The 20,913-nt window shown below is 39.4% G+C and overlaps 1 protein-coding gene across 1 annotated transcript in view; it reads left to right on the top strand.

The window, feature by feature from the left end:
- The window catches only part of BEGAIN (brain enriched guanylate kinase associated), a 155,313-nt gene that overhangs the window by 71,302 nt on the left and 63,098 nt on the right, over nt 1-20,913 (top strand). The window contains exon 3 of the mRNA XM_086463104.1: nt 7,993-8,082. Within this exon, the coding sequence (XP_086319230.1) occupies nt 7,993-8,082 (90 nt within the window). The remainder of the gene's footprint in view (nt 1-7,992; nt 8,083-20,913) is intronic.

Below are 20,913 nucleotides of genomic sequence, written 5' to 3' on the forward strand. Positions count from 1 at the left end.
ACCAGTCTTCTCACAAAAGACCTGCTATTCTCAGTAAAGTTAATCCTACCGTATATTCAGTATGATTTTAGTCACACATTCACATGCCTACTGACAAACATCATAGCAGATTTTAGAAAAGGTATGAAATATAAATACAAGCACAGTTGATTTCTGCAGTAAATACACCAATATATTTAGAAAAGTCCTCTTATGTAGTCCATTTCTAGATGACAAAATGAGTCGGTGATTATCTAAAGCTCCCAAACCTAGAGCCTCTGAAGAAGACCCTATTAAAGCGTGAAAGAATGGGGAATTATCTTGGCAATAAAGGACTTAAAAGGTAGCTTTCAGTGTATATTCAGCTAGTTGAAGAAAAAAACCCAAGGGAAATGGAGGAAGGGACAGCCCTTAGATCAGTTTGATATTTGTTTTCCTGTGTGTGGAAAACCATTCCTCATGAAAACTGAGTTCTGCCATTATACAAAAATTCATCATCAAAATAAATGGCTCAGAGAAGCTGTTGGATGTTATCACTGACAGCATTGTAGAGCCATTATCAACACTGAAACTTCATGAGACATATAAAATATATAAGTAAGTAAATGTCTACAAGCAGGTATATTTTGGCACCTATACATTGTGTTTATGGCTATTGCTTCTCACAGGAAATAACAAAATGCATTGAAGCAGTCCACAAACTATCACCTGTCATTGAATTATATTGCAAAGATGATCTATAGCCCTGAAAAGTGTGACTGGTTTTATTCTATAACAGTAGTTTAGAAGCTTCAAGACAGTAAAGCTAGTAAATGCTTTTCACAATATGCAGCTGATCAGCTTCCCAAGTAGGAGACTCCAAATGAAATATTATTAACAATTTATGATTATTTCCATGCAGATACTGAATGACTAATTCCTATCATATTTTTCTGTAGTTGCAGGAGGGAGTGTTTCTGCACCTGTTTCTCTTCCCCCAAATCTAATCATCAGTAAAATTGTACTCAGCCAGCTGTTAAATTTCAAATCAGTTACTATATTTCATGCATTTAAAGACTGACAAAATATGAAGTCATATAGCCACAATAAAATGCCACAGTGATACCAAGAGAAGTGATTGCCAAGCTTGCAAAGCTTCACACAGTCTTGGATTTTGTTGTCATACCTAACTAGATTCAAGCCAATTGTGGATATTCATATGGAAAATAGAGTGCCCAGTTAATGCAATGAAGTTAGTAAAAGCTTGGAAAAAAGTGATGTGTTTCCACAGATTCTTTTGAGAGCTTAGTTATTAGAATTTTGTGTAAAACTGATTAGCACATGTGGTCTCCTGTACCACTATTTACAGAGGGTATGGTGTCTTAGCATTTTGAGAACAGAAAGTTCATTAATTCATTTAGTCACAGATCCTTACATTTTGTTGATACACCTGTATTGAACCAACTGCCTTGTGTCTGAATGAAACATAACTTGTGTTCTGTCTACACAAGCATTTGAAAGCATGAACAAACAAAATCAGACATTGCAAGTAGCTCCAATCCTACCACAACTGCTCTGTCAACATGCCTAACACAGAGGTAATTATTCATTTATTTATTATAGTCTGACCATGGAACTGTAAAGTCTTTATATACTCTTTATCACATATGTTTTCTGAAAATAGTGGATTTAAAGTATGTAGGTACACTTACATGTGTGTGCATATATACACACATTTACTCCACAAAAGACTGCCCGCATGGCTTGATAAATATAGATAGATAAATAGCTAGGTAAGGTAGATATGACAAGCCAGTAGCATTCTTGATCGCTGGGCTCACCCAATTTTTTCGCTGACAGGTAGCTTAATGCTTTGCAAAATTTTAACTATATCAATTGGGATGTTGCGCACCATTTTTTTTATATTAAAACACCTGTGACATTTCTGAAAATATAACTAGGGCAAAATCTGTGGTTTTACTTATAGCAAAAAAGTAGCCAATAATTTTTTTCACTTAGAAGCCCTCAACCTGCGTGCTTTGGAGCTCGGACCTAAAACTCTCCAAGGAGCCTTCCAGAGTGCCAAGAATTTGTGCTAAAAGATTTTTATAAACATTCAAATTTTCACACTTTCAAAAGCATCTGAAAAAAAAAAAAAAAAAACAGATCATAGCTGTTGAATAGAGACATATTAGTCTGGCAACGAAATCTCACATAGGTTCAATTTCAGTTAAGTGTTCTTGATCCCAGAGTTTCAAGACTGAACAAGACTTTCTCCATAACTCTTCCTGGCAGATGAAGCTTCTGGTAGTATCTGGCTTTCCAAGAGGAGACATGGAAGTGGTCTTTCACTTTCAGCACTGCAGCAGCTGATGCACAAAGAGGAGCCAGTGGCCATACCAGCAACATATTAGGTGGGGATTGCACAGAGGGGCAAAGAAGAGAAGCCACGGCAGGAGTTTGTTAGAAGAATGGGGCAAAAAAAGATGAAAAATGTGATAAGGAAAAAGAGTGGATTTTTGTGCCTGGTCAGAAAGATACTGAGAGGTCCCCAAGCCAGCAGGCCTTTTGCTAGTGAAACACCCTCTTCTAAAATGTGTTAAACTGAGCTGGCAAGCCAACATCTTTGTAATCCTATACTGTCAGAAAATAAGTATTAATTTCATTGATAACAGGTGTCTTCATTGACCTCCCTTTCTGCTCGATAGATATCCCCAGCCTCCTTATATTCCCAGGTACTCTGTTAGCATCTGTGTCTGCACTGTGGAGCTACTGTTCCAGTCCCTGCAGACTACCCCAATTGGACGGATGCACAGTTCCATAGGACCCTGGTTTTCAACTAGGGAATTATATTTAAAATATTTATTGAGATATATTGTTGCAGTCCCTGCAGCAGTTTTACATTATTTAATGCTGTGGTCATAGATAGTTCTGGGTAACTCTGGGAATAGAACTGCCACCCCCTCACAGAAAATGGATTGTTTGACATTTTTATTAGCTCCAGCCTTTGTTCCGTGGAGATGACAGCCAGTTACCTACACTGGCATGACTGGTAGGAAAGTAGGTAGCAAGCGCAGCTGACAGCATCTTGCAAGTCTGTGATGTTAAATCAGCATCACTGCCACGTGCCTCTTCAGTGAGGATGGGATGTGGAGGTAGAGTCGTGACAGTATGTTCCAAGGTGTCCCTGCAGTCCTTCCAGCTTGCTCTGTCAATGTTTCATCTGGGGTTATTAGTGTTTATAAAAGCATTCCCTTAAAATAGCTGCATGGTGTTAATAGAAGCAAAAATAGCAGTTCTTGTGTTTAGCTTCTTCATACTGGGGTAAAATAGGGCTAAATTGGGCAAGTACAGAAATCATAATAGCACAACCTAGTTTAACGGTGACTTTCAAATCCCCCTTGTTTCTATGTTTAAGCTAAAATCAGACCAGGACACATTCTTTCCTGCTTTACAGAAAATCCTTCTCCCTTTAACAGATGCAAGATTTGAGGTGGCTTTTGCTTAGGGACTACTAAAGTTGATTCACTAAGTCCTCCACTCACAAATGGAGCAACCATGAAATTCTCTAACTGCTGAAGAACACATTATTTGAGAAAAATCATTCAGATTTGCACTGGTATTTCTAAAATAGTCATGTGTATCCTACTGTGGTGGGTTGACCCTCGCTGGGAACCAGGTGCCCACAAAAGCCACTCTATCACTCGCTTCCGCAGCTGGACAGGAGAGAGAAAATGTAACAAAAGGCTCACGGGTTGAGATAAGGACGGGGAGATCACTCATCAATTATCACAGGAAAAACACTTGACTTGGGGAAATTAGTTTAATTTATTACCAATCAAATCAGAGTAGGTAATGAGAAATAAAACTAGTTCTTAACACACCTTCCCCCAACCCTTCCCTTCTCACCAGGCTCAACTTTACTTTCGATTTTCTCTACCTCCTCTGCCCCAGCGGAACTGACCTAATGGGGGCTTTGGTCAGTTAATCACACATTGTTTCTGCCACTCCTTCCTCCTCGGGGGGAGGACTCTTCATGCTCTTCCCCCCATGCTCCATCGTGGGTTCCCTCCCATGGGAGACAGTTCTCCACGAACTTCTCCAACGTGCCGCAGCATGGGTCCCTTCCACAGGATGCAGTCCTTTAGGAGCAGACTGCTCCAATGTGGGTCCCCCGCGGGGTTACGAGTCCTACCAGAAAACCGGCTCCAATGTGGGCTCCTATTTCCATGGGTCCGCTTGTCCTGGCAGCATCCTGCTCCAGTGTGGGCTTCCCACAAGGTCACAGCCTCCTTTGAGCATCCACCTGCTCTGGTGTGGGGTGCTCCACAGAATGCAGGTGGATATCTGCTCCACCATGGACCTCTATGGGCTGCAGGGGGACAGCCTGCCTCATCATGTGTTACAGGGGAATCGCTGCTCCAGCACCTGGGGCACCTCCTCCTCCCCCGTTCTTCACTGGCCTTGGTGTCTGCAGAGTTGTTTCTCTTACATATTCTCACTGCTCTCTCTTCTGACTGCTGCTGGTGCAGATTTTTTCCCCTTCTTAGATATATTATCACAGTGGTGCGCACTCTACCACCATTGTTGATGGGCTCTGCCTTGGCCAGCAGCGGGTCTGTCTTGGAGTCAGATGATGTTGGCTCCATCAAACACAGGGGAAGCTTCTAGCAGCTTCTCACATAAGCCAGCCCTGTAGCCCTGCAACTACCAAAACCTTGTCACACAAACCCTGTATATCTACCATTTAAAAAGCAGTGGTTTTGAGGAGTAGTACACAAACCAGGGGTCTTTATATGTATCAGATGCTATAAATTTTACTCACCTATGAAATATGGAGAGGGGAACATAAAGTACATTGCATTTACTTTTCTCGTAACAGTATTTCTTAAACAGACAAAGCAATCTGTATAAGTCTACTTCAGGCATAGTGGATCGATCATCATCTGCCTCCAAAACTGATAAATTCTTAGTTGTTCTTCTCTAGACAGTGAAATAAAGTGTTGATCATGTTTCACTGAGAAATTCACTTTTTTTTTCTGGTCCAAATTGGCTATAAGTCTGTAAGTATCCTCTGTGATTATTGTCAGATGAGCCACAGACAATATTTGAAGTAGCATGCTGCATGTTCTAGGACAAGACAAGCAAACACAGGCTATTACAACAGCATGCCCAAATTCGAACCTCAGTTGTCACTGGAGTCGGTCTCAATCACATCAGTGAAGGATAAGGGAAGCTCTGTAGAAAGAAGAGTAAAATTAGGTACTTTATCATGCTACGGCATAATAAAAAATAATTTTAAAAATTTATAATCTGAAATACTTTATCATTAGGGTTTTGGGACTGATATTTTTCCTGTAGAAAATTACTATTTGTGTACCATGCCTATACAATATTATTTTTAAATAGACTTGTCTATTATTTTCAATACTTCCGAGTTTCTTACAACTGTTGTTTCTGAGAGGAAAAAACACAGTAACAGAACCGGGAGCTTTTTCCATTTTGTTTCCTTTAAAATTTACAGTTGCTTTAAACAAAAATATATGTATGCTTTCCTGATTTTTGATTTGCCGATAATAAAACAATATCCCATTGCAGAAGCTGACAAATTAATTTTGGTGTTTGTATGTCAGGCAAATAAATAAATCTTACAGTTACTAATTATTTTTCAACCTTGCACATGAGAATGTGATTAGACTGACTACAACTGACACTGATTATCTGAGACAGGATGTTATTAAATCCCTTTGGGGAGCTTTTGAAAGACCCACCACATTTAGAGCAGAGAGCTTTTCTCTGCATTAGATCATTTATAGAGCAATTACACGGGACTTACTACTGAAAAGATGTCAGGAAGAACACTGAGCAAACAGCTAAAGTGGAATTCACACCCCTCCCCTCTCTGCCAAAGCATCTCAAAACCTCATAGCCTTAAAATATTTTGTCAAGATTATCTATAGCAAAGCTATTTCTATATATCGGTAAAAGGTATGAGATAGGTTAGATTAAGGCTACATGGAAGAGAGCTGGTAACAGATCTGAAGACAGCAGAGATTTCGCCCTGCTCCAAGAGCCCAAATTTAATTACTTTTGTGGGCTTTAAAAGCCCAATGTTTTCATTTCATCCATCTCACAATTTGCAAGTTTTGTTACTTCATTAGAAAACTACTATGGAGGATTTCTCTGCGAAGTGCTGAGAAATATGCAAAATGCACTGGGCTGAAAAATCTCCGCTGGTTCTGTGGCTGAATTCACTGATATTTTTTTTTTAATTAAAATTTAAAAGACCTGATTTTATGAGCAGTTTGCAATTTTGTGCCTGAAAACATGCAGATACAAAATGGAGATCCAGGTAGAGACCATTTTCAAATCTGTATTCCTACAATGGACTGTTTTCCTGACACCCATAGTTGAGAATGAAAATACATAGTGAAGTACTGCAGAACTGGTATGTATTAAATAGGTAAACATGAATTGATTATGAGATTTGCAGTTTGAGAACATCAGAAAAGCTGAGATGCATAATCCAAAGTAATACTGAGAGTTCACTGAAGAACTGATAATACTGAGGTATTAGAGATTGCAGAGATTTATTCTCACCTCCACTATGATTTTAAAGCTCATATTGCTGTAGATTCATGTGATGACAACACCTAAACCTCAGGCCATCTCATTTTTCCTGTTGTCCCTGGGTGTCTTCACATACAATCCAAGTCCAGAGTAGAAGAATCTAAAAGATACTTAAATGTTCCTTCCTTATTCAATGAATAACTCAGTTGTACAACTAGAGTAACGTGCTGGAATTCACTTAGTGCTTTTCCTCAGAGTGCCTTAAAGAGCATCATATTGCTGCCAGTACACTGTTCTTGACGTGAAGCCAATCCCAGGGTGGACTTACAGCAGTGGCAAGAGACTCAGCAGAGTTCTCCTTTTCCATAAACATTGAGATTCTCTGCTGCTCTCTGTAGCGCAGTTATTGCTCCTGAAATGTGTCCTGTATGTAAAGATGTGTTAGCTGTCCAGAAGGTTCCTGCTTTGCAGTACTCACTGCTAATTGGTGGTGAATACTGGAAGGTAGGATTTTCTGCGTGTGTAGTGATCAATCACCAGAGGGAAGGCTTATGCAAAAATTCTGGTTCATAAATATGAATATGCTTCAGTGAGGAAAAACTGAGTTTATTGAGTTTATCCTTCAAGGCATGTTACGTTGCATTTCTGATACTGCAAAGCAACACAGCAATACTCTATGAGGTATTCTGCATGCCAAATGTTGTAGTCCTTACTCAGATTTTACTCAGGAAAAAACATCTTTGACTTGAGTGAGAATTTGCTTGACTAAAGACAGTACAGAGTGTTTTGAACCTTACTAGCATTGCCTGATGCTAATGTTGGGCAACAGTTCTCATTGCTAATTTGCCTGCCTCGTTGGCCTTCTCCTGGGCTCTGGATCTGCTTTTGCTGTGTGTTATTCATAGCTTATATTGCTAGTTCAGATTGCTTCTCTTTATGCTTTTCATTTCCAGCAAATATTTTGCAGCTATTGTTCTGCTGCTGGTAGATGTGCATGGAACCTGGTATGTGGAACTTGAACCTCAGCCCAGATTTAATTAACGCTGTTAAACATGTTCTCACTATGGTGCTCAGAAGGAATTTTGCTGACCCTCTTTCTATGAAACACAAAGTTGTTTAATCTGATGTTTTTGCAATGAAAAAATATAAGGGCTTGTTTCACAAATCTTAAAACCAAATGCTTCTCCAGTAAAATAGATGGAGTAGCACCCATATACAACCATCATAAGGTCAATTATAAACGCTTATTCTGACCTACAATAGTCAGACAATAAAATCACTAAATGTGTGCGCTATAACATCATCTTGTTTTTAGTTTTAATACTGCTTTAAAGTAAGATATCCTGAATAATTGGTACCAAATTATGCCATAGCCTACTAATACGCAGCAAATCTAGCTAGGTTATCACTCGTATGTCTTATGAGCCATACCTAGCCATGGTTTATCCTCTATTCATGCTGCAGGGTACGAAATTCCTGGGTGCCAACCTGCCTATGGCAACCTAGAATACTCCAGGGCAGGCTCGCAAAATCTTCACCTACTCTCTGGGACAGGTAACTAATAAGCGATGTTTTGTGAAGTTATGCTTTCTTTCTAACTTTCTGATGTCCGTAAAAATGTTTCATTTCTTCACATCAGTCTGTAGTCTCTCATCATTCAGTTGTGCTATGTTTTCTGAACTAGACAAATAACAGCAGATCTGTTTATTATAGTACTCTGGATGCTTGCTTCAGTCAAGCCTGTAATAATTGTTATTAATGTGTATAAAAACTGAAAGTTGTTTAAGAAGCTGCAAAATCCACAGCTGCCTACTACCAGTTAATATTTTTTTCTGATGGAGTAGTTCTTATAATACAGATGCATTGTATTTCATTGTTGATGCCACGGTCACCTGGGCAGTTCACCCACCTTTCTTAATTGCTGGTATGTATATATTCTCTCTCCTTTATCAGGTTTACATTAATCTCTGGTCTCCTGAAGTAAGGATTTTTTCAATGCTATAGGTACAGAAATTTTGAAAGGATGGAGAAGTTATGACTGATTCTAGTTTACATTCCTATGCAGCACATAGTAGAAACTTAAGTAATGATTCATTTTTCCGTATTTTGCTTAGATTCTCTTCTACTTTTCTCCTGAATATACTCTTTCTTCTTTGTTGCTTGACTTTATTTCAAGAGGCAGGTATGTAGAAGGAATGTCATTCACTGATCCTATAGTTTTCAATGACATATGAAATATTGAAATATATTTCAAAGTAAGAAATTAATTAGATTAAAAAAATAGACAGGCTGAGCTTTAGATTACCTGTTTGAAGTCTATTGATTTTCTTTTAATAATGTGTGTGAATATTCCTCTTAAGAGTGCTGCTAATGTAGGAAAGACATAAGTGAGATTCTTGTGGTATTTTTTGGTATGATCTACACTTTGTAGAGTGAAAACAACAACAGTAGAAAAGTGGTTTAAATTCTTGGTTTTCGGTTCCTTGGGGGACTGCACATGCACTCTGCTCTTACCTGGATTTAGATGAGCATGATGCAAAAATAGCTTTGCTCTGTTGTTTCTCCTTGTTAAAACCAGGAGATGACCAGTGAAGAGAAATATGATCAGGGCATATAAAACTATTTTTCAAAATGTTTAACCCTGATTCCAATTAGTTTGAATATTTGGAAGTCTTTTAAAATTGGAACAAATTCACATAGCCACAGTGTAATCACTGAGTATGATCTTATGTGACATTTTTAAATGAATGCCCCTGGGGAAGTTCAGAGTCTTGGGATGGCATTTAGTAGCCTTTCTGTAGAGCCCTGTAAAAAAGAAAAAAAAAAAAAATCTCTTCTACTACCATCACTGTCCACTCATACTTCCTATTTTCGAAAGAAAATAAGCTTACTCTTATAGAGGACAACACCACAGTTTAACTCTAAGTATACCAAAGCTTAAAATGCACAAATCCAGGATTTTAGCTCAGGCTATTTAGCCATTTCATAAAAAAACCAAACTCAGTCATTGAAAGAATATTTTCATTTCCCTTCCTGCTTTTTAAAAAGCTCGCAAGGTTCTAAATTTTTAGAGAGATTCTGGTATTCTCTGAAAGCCTTCTTGTTTCTTCCCTGTTGATTAACTCAAATCTTAATCATACTGTTTCAACACATCTAAACTAAAAATTTATCTGGAAACTTGCTTTCCAATTATATTGAAAAACATCAGCTTGATGAAGGAAGTAAAAAAATTCAAAACCATTTGTTTGTGAAAATGAAAGATAGTAAGCATGACAACTGTCAGCACTCATAAAATGAGGATAAAGTCTATTTCATCCAGCTTGATGCACCTTAACCTTTAAAAAGCTAATGAGAAAGCAACAAAAATTTCAGCAAAGGAGTTAAAAAAATTGAGTCTCAATTCACCCAGAATACAAAAGTTCAGTTATAAGGAAAAGAAAAAGTGCCCTGTGTTTAGGTAATGCACATCTCAGAGCACAAGAGGAATTTTTGGGAAAATCTGTAGTAATGAAGCTGCTTCCTCACTCTGCATGGGTCTTTGGGGTGCTACATCTGCAGGGCAGGTGGAAGCAGAGGGCTCCCAGGTCCCCTTTGAAGCAGCATATTCTGTATTGCTTTTCACATGAATAATGCAAGCATATTTACAGATTAATACCTGCTGCCTGATTTGGTCCCTTCACACTTGCAGAGAGCTCCTCCATTTACTGGCTCACTCCAAAAATTGCAGAAGAGCTTATGCCAAGGTGCTGGACTGCTAACGGGAGTTTGGAGGAACTCAGTCCTGTTCCCTCTCCTTCCCCCTACACCCACAAAAAAGGTGACAAAAGAGAATCTCACACTGAAAAGCCAGTTCAGCTGAGGGCAAAAGATAAAATAGACTTGACTGAACTAATAAATCATGACATTAGGTTGGGAGGAAGGTTGTATGAAATGACGGCACAACATGCTGAGCAGTGGGGAACTTGCTAGAGGTGAACTCATTTATACTCTTGCAGAGTAGACTTCTCAGTTAACAAGTCCTAAAATAGTGTGCTGCAGTGTATAAAACAAGGTAGGGCTCAAAATAATTAGCCAAAGATGACAGATGGCAATTCCTTCCTCTTTTTTTTCTTCTCTTCTTTTGCTGCAATATCAAATTGATCAAAGAGCTGAGGATCATTTGTTATTGTAGAAAAACTAAAAATAACATTAAATATTCAGGTAAAATAAGCTCATTCAGATAACAGCCAGTAGCTCTCATTGTTCCTGTTCAACACCTTATATCTGAGTCTGTGTGTAGTAATAGTTTCCCTCAGAATCTGAATTACATGTGCACAGCTGAGAATTTGGGTGTGTCCAGGCTAAGGGATACTATTTAATCAATTTATTAAATCAATTTATGAATTTAATTTGTTTACTTGTGTTAACAAACCAGTGATCTATTCTACTGCCAGAAAACCTTCCAAAAATCCCCTAGAGCTCATCTCTATGCATGTCTCTTTAATAATGTGACACAACTGTGTGTGATGGGGGAACTAAACAATAAAGAACAGAGATTGCAGTAGAACTGACTGCACCAATGAGTACTGAAAGTGTCTGAGGGGTCAGTGCTGTGTCCCACTGTAACCAATGGCAGCATTATCTCCTATACTCTTCAGCAATAACGTCTGGCAAGCATTGGCATTTTTTTAAAGGCAAGCACCTGTGGATTCAAGCTAGAGATACAACAGGAGCTCTGCCTTGTGACAGGAATTCTGTCACAAAAGAGCATCAGAACACAACTGTGACCAGATATAATTAAAAATTCAGTAATTCACTCAAAGAAGGTAATATACACTGCTTATAAAGGAAAAAAGCAGTGGCATTGACAGTTGTTCCTCCTCCCAGTTCCAGTCCAAGTAGTAATTCTGTGTGACTAGTCCTGGAGCCAAAAAAGTACATTTAATTTTTCCAACTGCTTAGCATAACCTTTCTGATGGGAGGTGCCAAGCCAGCCCACCAAAATGAGTCCCTTGAGCCAGACAAAGATGAATTTTGAAGCAGAGAAAAGAGAAAAGATTTGGGAAAGGAAGGGAATAATGAAGGTGAGAACAGAGATGATAACCTCTGTCCATCAACATATGTCTGTATGCTTTATACCAAATGAAACGTGAAAAAAATTATTTCACTGCTGCTAAAGCATATTTCTACAGTACTCCCCTACCCCACCTCCAACCTCCGTCCTTTAATAGAAAGATTAAGATAAATTTCAGCTTGCTTCTGGGCAGTAGGTTTCACCCATTCTCATTACATGTCCTACTACAAAAAAATAAACCACAATTCAGGAGGCACCACATTCCCGTTCCAGCACAGCTTGATCCAGATGGATCAGGAAGGTAAACAGACAAAAGCAAAAGTGAGAAAGGTTCAATAACACAATTAAAATATAACTTTATAAGCCTGTGAGATGATGTGGCAGGCTGCTTTCAGTGATTTCCAGAGGGAGTGCTTATCCATGACTACAAACAAAAGCAATCTAGAAGCTGGCCTACTCAAAGCTGTAAGGAGAGCTGGTGCAACTGAAGGCAGCTTGCTCAATAGCCTGGAGAGCTCTCTTTGGCTTCCAAATCGTAAATTGAAGTCTACCTCTAATTTTGCTACCTCAGTTTCTCAATACCTCACTCTTCTTTTTTTTTTTTTTCTCCTTTCTCACTACTGCTTAGTAGTCTGGATTCCCTAGTGAGCTGCAGTGCAGACTGCTAGGACTCTGCCAGACATTAAAAAGCAGCAATGTCTGTTCAACAACTTCAAATCACCTTCTGTGTAGAGGCAGCCCCCTCAATAGCCTTTGTTACGGCAAGAAGTATTTGTTGCAGTCAGCCTTTTCTGCTGCTTTTCTTACCCTTTCATACCCTGCAACTTCACATTGTAACTCACCATTTCTTCTAGCCATTTCTTCTTTATGCAAACATGAACACAAGCAGTGTCCTTCATTATCATGAGAAAATAAACATACTCTTCCTAGCTCTATAGATTGAGTCAGAAAATATGTATTCCTCCTTTATTTGCATGGTTTCTGTTTTCTTTTGCAACTTTATTTTTCACCTATTCATCCCTTTGTTTTCTAGCAACACAGAGAAACCAGCTGAACAGGGACAGTATTTATTCAAACTTCTGTAGGATCACTTACTGGGCCTAATGGTTTGCATTCAAGGCATTGACTCTAAGAGTCTACCTGTTGGAGCTGAAATCAGTCGGTCCACATAGGCTTTAGGGAAAGCCTAACAGAGGCACTAGTAAGCAGCTTGGAAGAAGGTAGAGATCGTAACAGCTTCTGTTGCTGCCACTGTTTCACTGCTTTAGTCATCTTTGAATTTGGGCCCAAGGCTTCTGCTTTTTCGCTGTGCACTGCATTTATTTCTCACGTGCAGCCAGCCTGACTACACTCAGGTATTTAACCTCAAAAGTGTCTTGTAAGCAAAAGTTGTCACCTAGTTAATAGGAAGCAGAAGCGTATTTTGAAGACTTCAGATCCAAATCAAGTTAGCAGAAGTATTAAATAAGTCCTCAGAGACTTGACTCAGTCCATGCAGCCCTGTGCCAAGTTGGCTAGCAAGCGCAGCTGCTCATGGTGGACAAGGCACATCCCAGTTTGTTAGTCCACACTCTTCCCTCTTCATGAGCTGCTCTGCACCTTTGATTTCTTAGTGTTCTGCACAGTAACACGGTCCCTAGATGCAGGTCTGGATTCTCACTATTCATTTTCATTTGCCTTTTGCAGTTTTCATCAGACTGGGGAAATCACAATTGCCTGCTGAAGAAACTTCACTTAAAATAATCAAAACACCTTTAGTGTCTATTTCTGAAAGCTATAGTTTTATTCATGGTATTTCTATTCAATTCAATCAGAGCCTTAGGTTATGGATAGTACCTTTAAATAAAGGACAATTTGTATGTCTTTATTATGAGCGTATTTCAAAAAATCTTCCCACGTTCCACTGGCAATAATAACATTCACTTAAGACATCTCAGTGCTGACAGCTAGTCCTCTAAGGGTTTTTTGTATGTCAACATGTAACTGAATTTGTATCTTAATCGTCTCATATTACAGTTAATATTGAATGTTCTTGTTGGATAGACGTGTCTGTGGGCTTCGGATACTTGTAGAAGTCACCTCTTCTGCAGTGAAAGACTGTCAGGTCAATGTAATCAAAACATAATTCAGTTTTAGTTTTAACAGAGATCTCTGTTTTCGACCTCTTATGAATAAGCCCAGCACAGTTTAAACACATTTACTATATAACATCCCTTGCCTGATCTGAATTTTTAATTTTGCAAATTATGCAAGAGTCAAGTACTCACATCCTAAGTGAAGAAAAACCATCTTCCAAAATCCAGTGATACTTCTATTTTAAGGTAGCTGTATCAGCTCTTCAGGTGCTGTAAATAGGCTGTCATGCTAAGGACCTGTCCAACAGCACTTCGGACTTCAACTGCTAAACATCTCTTTTTCCCCACCTCCCTTCCTTATGACTCTCTTTAATGTTTCTGATAAAACATCCCTCTTCTCCAGTTTAAATTCTACCAGAACGCCTGGAACCTAAGAAAAGGATTGTGTTACTTGTTTTATGCATCCATCAGTCGTCCTGAAACTGTCTAAGCTCCAGATTTGGATCACCTACGCATTTGTTCCAAAACATATGTACAGGCCTTCCCTCTCACAATCCAAAACCAGCTTCAGGTTGTTTATTTTGAAAATGAGTACTGGAAAGAAAATTCGAATGGTTTAATACTTGAAAAAAAAAAACCTCCAAAAGCTATCTATCTGTATACGTGTGTGTATATGTGTGCATATATATCTATAGGAAGGAAAGATCTGCATGCAATTCGACAGGCAAACTGTTTGTACTCCAAAGTTTCAAATTTTTAACAAACTTCTTTGAAAGCGATGGACAAATTTGGTGGATGTGCTGTAGTGAAAAGAAACCTGATAGACTTCGGTGAAAATTCAAATAAAAATAGGTGAGCTGAACATAGTGTGTGTGAGCCTGAATCTATAGGCAATGCCTATTATAGAACTTGGATACAGATTTGCCAAGTCATTTGTTTGGGTACAAATGGAGCTGCTGATAAAGAACACAAGAGCATTGGGATTTGTGGACTGGGCTCTGTGTCTGAGCTGCAGCAAAGTAATCTATTTCCCCAATAAAACTAATTTCAAGTCTGTAGTTGGATTCTTAGAATCTGAATCTAGATTTTTTAATTTGATCCCATCCCCCTCCTAATCAGATGGATCAAGCGCAAGGTTAGCCACAAAAACTGCAGACAAGGAAGATAGTATTGGCATCACCCTTTTGAAATGGTGACCCTGAACATGTAACGCATAATCAAAACTTGATTAACATGGAAATCAAATTACTGCTTCATTAAAGATCTTTCATTAATCCAGAAAACACTTGTAAAATGCTTGAACTTCATTTCCCAACAACCACAAATCTAAAAAACATTGTTGAGGGGTCAGATTCAATGACACAACTATCATCTCAAAGCCAAGGTTTGGGCACCTTTCTTGCAGTGTATCCACCCTGGGCAGCATGCAGATCTGGTGTGACTCATGCTAGAGCCATGCCACGTGACCAGCAGCAGAGCTATGCTGGAATGCAAGGGTCCTGGGTAATCCAGACCAGCAGCCATGGATCAGCAGGAGCTGCTGAATTCAAAACTCCCTGGCAGCCCCAAGATCAAGTTGGCAATGCAGTCCAGCTCCATCAAGTAGCAACACAGTGGCACTGAGGACCTGTTGGCACCTCTGCTAGCTGCAAACATCCCCAGAGCTCTCTGTGCCCAGCTTGCTGCTCTGTGATGTGTGAGCTACATGTCAGCAAGAGGTCACTCAGGGCCTTGTCTCTGCCTGGCTCACTGCCCTCCTCTCTCTGATGATAGGCTCTATTCAAAGATCAGAAACAAAACCAAGTCTCTACTTGAGCCAAACAGGCCATCTCTTTGCAGAGGTCCACAGCAGCCTCACAGTCTTGGGAGAGCACTTCCAGAAAAGCAAGTGCACAAACCTGGCCCCAGGCTCTCTGGCTGCCCACCATGTCACTGCTCCTGGCTGTCATCAGTGGTCTAAGTCGACATGGCATGTCTGGGCTCACAAGCAGTCCCTTGGCCCTTCCCAGAGACCCTCTCCTGCTCTTTAGACTCCTTCACAGCAAGCGCCTGTGCAGGGCTGACTGTTTTTGACTTCTCCCTAGTTAAAAATCCACAGGGTGGGAGAAGAAAAGATGGGTTTAAAATTCTGTTCCAGAATATATTTTTTAGAATTCTCTCAGTGCTCCCAAATTCCTGATCCTGTGAAGCCCTTTCTTAGAATGTAATACATTGCAGACACAAAACAGATCGGATAAACACTTTAAAAGTATTTAATGGTTCGTTTTTGTGGGCTTCCATGTAATCTAAGCAAACAAGAAAGTGAATACTATTACCTCATCTCATACACACAGTACTGAGTCAGGAAGAGGGGGAGTTATCTGATGAAATGCAGTTGTCTACGTCTGAGCTACTTGACTAGATTCCCTTTGTAATTAATGGAAATGGGTACTTCCAGATTTGCATCACCTCACCTAAAAGTAGTTTTCTAAAATAGGTCAGGTTAATTTCATCCTGATAGTGCCTGCTCATCACAACTGATTAAGAACAGGAGCCAGAGCTGACCAGCAGTATTGAAATTTTCTTCTGGTCAGGTCAGTCTTGCCTTAACTCACTTGACCCATAGAACACCAGGCACATTTGGCAAAGCCAGGTACAAGACTCAGAGCCCCAAACCCCAGACCAGGTTAGTTCCTACTTATACATTCCTTTTCCCAAGGCAGGATGTTTACCCACAAAATACAATTAGTTTGACTTAGGATTTCACAGCTGGATTAAAATTTCTGTTTCACTACCTGGAAATGAGAACATTTGGTATGTTTTTTCAGCATATGTGTCATGGGAATCTATCTTGCCCTCATTTTGCATCCCTTTCACTTCTAATTTCCCTCCTAATATCATTAATCATATTTTGTTTTACTCGCTTCTAGAGTTTTGTGAAGAAATGTAATCAGTCCATTCAGGTAGAATTTCAACGGTTCATAAAGTGAGTTTGGTCCAGTTTTAAACAACATTACAGAACCATCTAAAACCAAAGCCCTGGGCCAGACATGAAAGTAATGCTGAAGCATTTTGACCCTCCAGGTAGAGATGTCGGGTTTCCAGGACACCTCACCAATGGCACAGCCCCATAGATGTTGATTTTCAGGGAGTAACTGCTCAGGGAGCACCCTCTTTGTGGGCTGTCCAAGGGTAACAAGCTCTAGAAAACCTCCAGCCTCCAGGCAGTGGAACAGCCCAAATTTGTCACGCCAGCTCTCCTCTGTCATCAGGCCATGTGCCAGGCAGATGAGCTGGCAGAAGATTGGACAGGTACAATGAAAACCTGCTTGTTTTCTAGCACACCTTCCTCAGAACAGAGCCATCACCACACAACATCTTAGCTCTGCCTGAAATGCTCTGGTGGAAATATGTTCACCTGGAGCTTCTCCAGCCAGCACTACAGATGAATCCTGACTGACGGCTGCAGGCTAAGATAGGCACATGTTGTCTATCTCCTTTCTGCTCGTCAGCGTGTGCACTCTACCCTGGGGCTGAAGCTGTGCAGAGCAGCACCAATGCTCAGCTTAATGTACAGGCTGACAGGAACATCTAGAAAAAAAAAAATTGATTTTGAGCACTCACCACCCTTTGTGGACAGAGTTCCATTGGAGATGGAGAGGTGACACCAGGAATGCAAACTTGAACTCTTGTGCAAGCTGGGATGGCAAAGTTTTAACGCCAGGAAAACACCAGGAGTATTTGGTGGTACTTGAACTTGTCGCCACAGCCTTCTCATCTTTCTCATGTAAAATAGACCTCTTTTCACTAAACGTAGAACCTGAGTAGTGCTAACTCCCACCTGGTAATATCTACCCTGAATGGCCTCTGAATTGCTGCTGAGGATCAGCTCCAGCAACAGGATTCAACAGTGAGGCCTGGCATCTCTCTGTAGAAGCACCAGCGGAGGGAAGAGACCTCCAAAGTCAGCAGCAAGGAGCAACTCCAGAATTCAACCTTGGCAATTACTGGCAACACTACAACATTTGTGGGCACAAAATTTCTGTGCCAATATATGTTTTCATATCTATATTATATTTTCAACAATTATAAACAGAGCTAATTGGTGAATATAACACTTTGGAAAGTCTTAAGACCTGTTTTTAATAACCTTTCCCTTGAGACCTTTTTTTTCACTGGTCTAAATATTTAATATTGTACTTACTGTCCTTGCTTTTAGAGAAATAATTTAATGAAGCAAAATGGGTAATGACTTGCAAACCACTGGTTGTCACAGGAGCAGGACTTTAGAGATCATTAGAAGAAATAGAGAACAGTTATGCAAAAGGTCCTACTCTAGAGGATTTTGGATACCATCCTGCAATTCCTCCCAGCTGTCAGAGGTTCAGGAAACCCATGGAGTATAGGATTGGTGTTTTCTAAGACATACTACTACCAGATTACCCAAGACTATTTTTTATTTGCAAATAAGTCCTCTCCTTTCTCCTGGCTGTACTTTTTCCATTGAATTATTTTCTTAGTTTTTAACTAAAAACCAAACATATATATATAAAAAAGTATTTGTTGAATATATATATATATATTCTTTATTATATACATAATAGGCCAACTAGCCACAGAAGATAAATTATGCAATAAAATATATTGATTTACCAATACCAAAAAAAATTGTGCGGTGAACTTTTGTAATAAACTGGTATGTGACAAACAGAAATAAAATGCAGCTATTGTGTGGACTTGGTTGTTTTGGAGAAAAGAGAAAATGCTAAATGCTTGACTTCATGTCTCCAAATTTTGACTCTTTGTTTTTTCCCTCTTTTCAACCTTGTCTAAGTTACCACTACCACAAGAAAATTAAGCATTCCTTATGAAAAGCCTTCTAGGACAAGACTTCTAGAACAAGTATACCACAGAGCATAAGGAAAAAGAATTCAGGCATGGTATGATGTGATACCACTGGAAGCTAACAGTAAGAAGGTTTTTCAGAGGAAGAATATCTGATTCGTGAGAAATGCAAAGAAATAAAAAGCTCATGAAATACCTCAGATTTGTATAAAACAAACACTGAGGCTGTGATCCTGCTATTAGAGATACTATATTTGACACATTGCATGTTCTTTCTACTGTTTCACCTGCCTTGTCTTTGCTTCTTAGGTGTTTGTTCATATATAACCATAAGAAAGAGAAAATAAGAGGCTTTACCTTAAACCAGTAATGTATCTAGATAAGTCTCAAGTCATGCAGAAATTGACATTGCCCTGGGAATCCTGGGAAATCTGCTCTGTTACAGCTGTTAGTACCATTCAATGGTTTCAGTCCCAGATTCAGGAAACTTTCCCTATTTGTGCCAATCATAAGCATGATTTTCATTGTGTCATTGCTTAAAGTTAGCTATCTTTTCAGAACTTGCTTGGCTCAATAAGGATATCAAAGTAGATAGCTAAGTATTTTCCAACTTGGGGTCTTTTCTTTCTTTCTCTCTTTTTATTTATTTTTTTCCCATAAAATTGGCTGTAAGTTTCCTACCATTCAGCATATTCTTGTCAGAACATGATTTCTTTCTTTCTAAAATTTTCACTCTTCTGTCTAATAATTTGTATTTTAATAGTGACTCACTGTTATGCACCTACTACTACATCTTAAATAATCCCATCATAAACCAGGTGTTATTGTTCCTGTCTAAAAATCATAAGTCCTCTTAAAAACAGCCAGCCCATTTTGAGTGTATCAGATGAATCAAAGTATACTCTGAGCAGGAGGTCTGCTATGTTTAGGAGGATTTCAGGATCTTTCAGCTTGAGTGGAAAGGAGTGGAGCTTTTTCAGAATTATGGTTTGCTGAACGAGAATAACTTTGGTATTTAAAGTTGCCTAACTTATGCCTTAACCACCTTTTTTTTTTTTCTTATTTTTTACGAAGTTAGAGCTATGCTTTACTACCTAAAGTGTTACGTGAAAAAATGCATGTTTGTAGACTGTTTTGGTAAGGCTCGTTAGAATAGGCTTGATTTTAACGAAATGAATAATCCCATTCTGAAAGCAAAGAATTCAAGAATACAAGTACTTCAAATTGAACTTGAAAGGAAAAAAAAAAACCCTGAGCGACAAAGTTATTGAAGGCCATTGACTTTCCTCTTTTTCCTGTTTTGTTAAGCAATCTCCCACTATTACTGACTTAAACATCCCTGTCATTCCCACTATATTTGTAGACCTACAGCCCCTCCCTCCCAGAGGTTAAACTTTGCCATTGGCCAAAACTCCCCAGTGCAGCCAGGTGTTGTAACCTCCTCTGATCTGGCTTAACTTGCATTAACTGCACTTTCCCAACATAAAGCAGCAGTGTGGGTGTTTTTATCCAACACCATAGCTGGAGGACCTCCTGTCTACTTTTTGTACAATTCCTTGTGGTTAGATTTGTAGAGGAGCAGACGACTTGAGATCAAATCTCTGTTCACTCCAAGTTGCTGGGCTGCAGGAAGGAAAACTGACCACTCTCCTTTCCCAAGATGAGCAGATGAGTAGCAAGAACACAGGCCAGGAGCAAGTGAAAGGCAGTATGATGTGGTAACATCATGAATGAGGACATGCAGAAATAAGCAGCATGGGTCCAGCTTCTCATTTCCCTAGATAATCTGGGGGTTTTAGTCACCAAATGAAATATAAAAACTAAGTGATTGCATTAACTGGAGCTGCATTAAATGTCTGAATTAGAATATATTATTTTAAGAGAATGTAGCTACAAGTGGTAATCTAAGTATAACTGTAACCACGCAATATGTGTAATTGAAATAGAGCACAATGTTGGCAAAACATTAGACTGTTTCCTAGTTCTAAGCTGCATGGATCAAGAAGCCGCAATTGCAAAGCTTTTACATTAGCTCACTGAAGCTCCTATCGCAGCTTGCAGAGGAGAAGGCAGTCACACTGAAGCCAGCTCAGATAAGTGTTGAAGAATGGCATGTTGTTCCCAACTCTCTTGTCTAATTAAAGACCCAAAACATTATCCTACTGAAGCTGATGGTAGTACTTACTTGACATCAAAGGGAATCAAGATCTGCCATTCTTGTATGAAGAAGTATTTTTATTGTATTTTTGAAAACAAGCAAGGCAATTCACAACACATAACATGGTAGCGCTTTTGTCTCTAGGTGAATGCAGACTCCAGTTCTGTAGTGCCTCAGAGCTCCTGCCTGAAGCCAAGAGATCAGCTCAATACTGAGGCTGCAGTATCTGAACCAAGTTACAGCCACCTCCAGAGACACCAGCTTTGACTGGAACC

The sequence above is a fragment of the Leptosomus discolor genome, chromosome 3 (assembly GCF_034619465.1).
Source record: "Leptosomus discolor isolate bLepDis1 chromosome 3, bLepDis1.hap2, whole genome shotgun sequence".
NCBI lineage: Eukaryota > Metazoa > Chordata > Aves > Leptosomiformes > Leptosomidae > Leptosomus > Leptosomus discolor.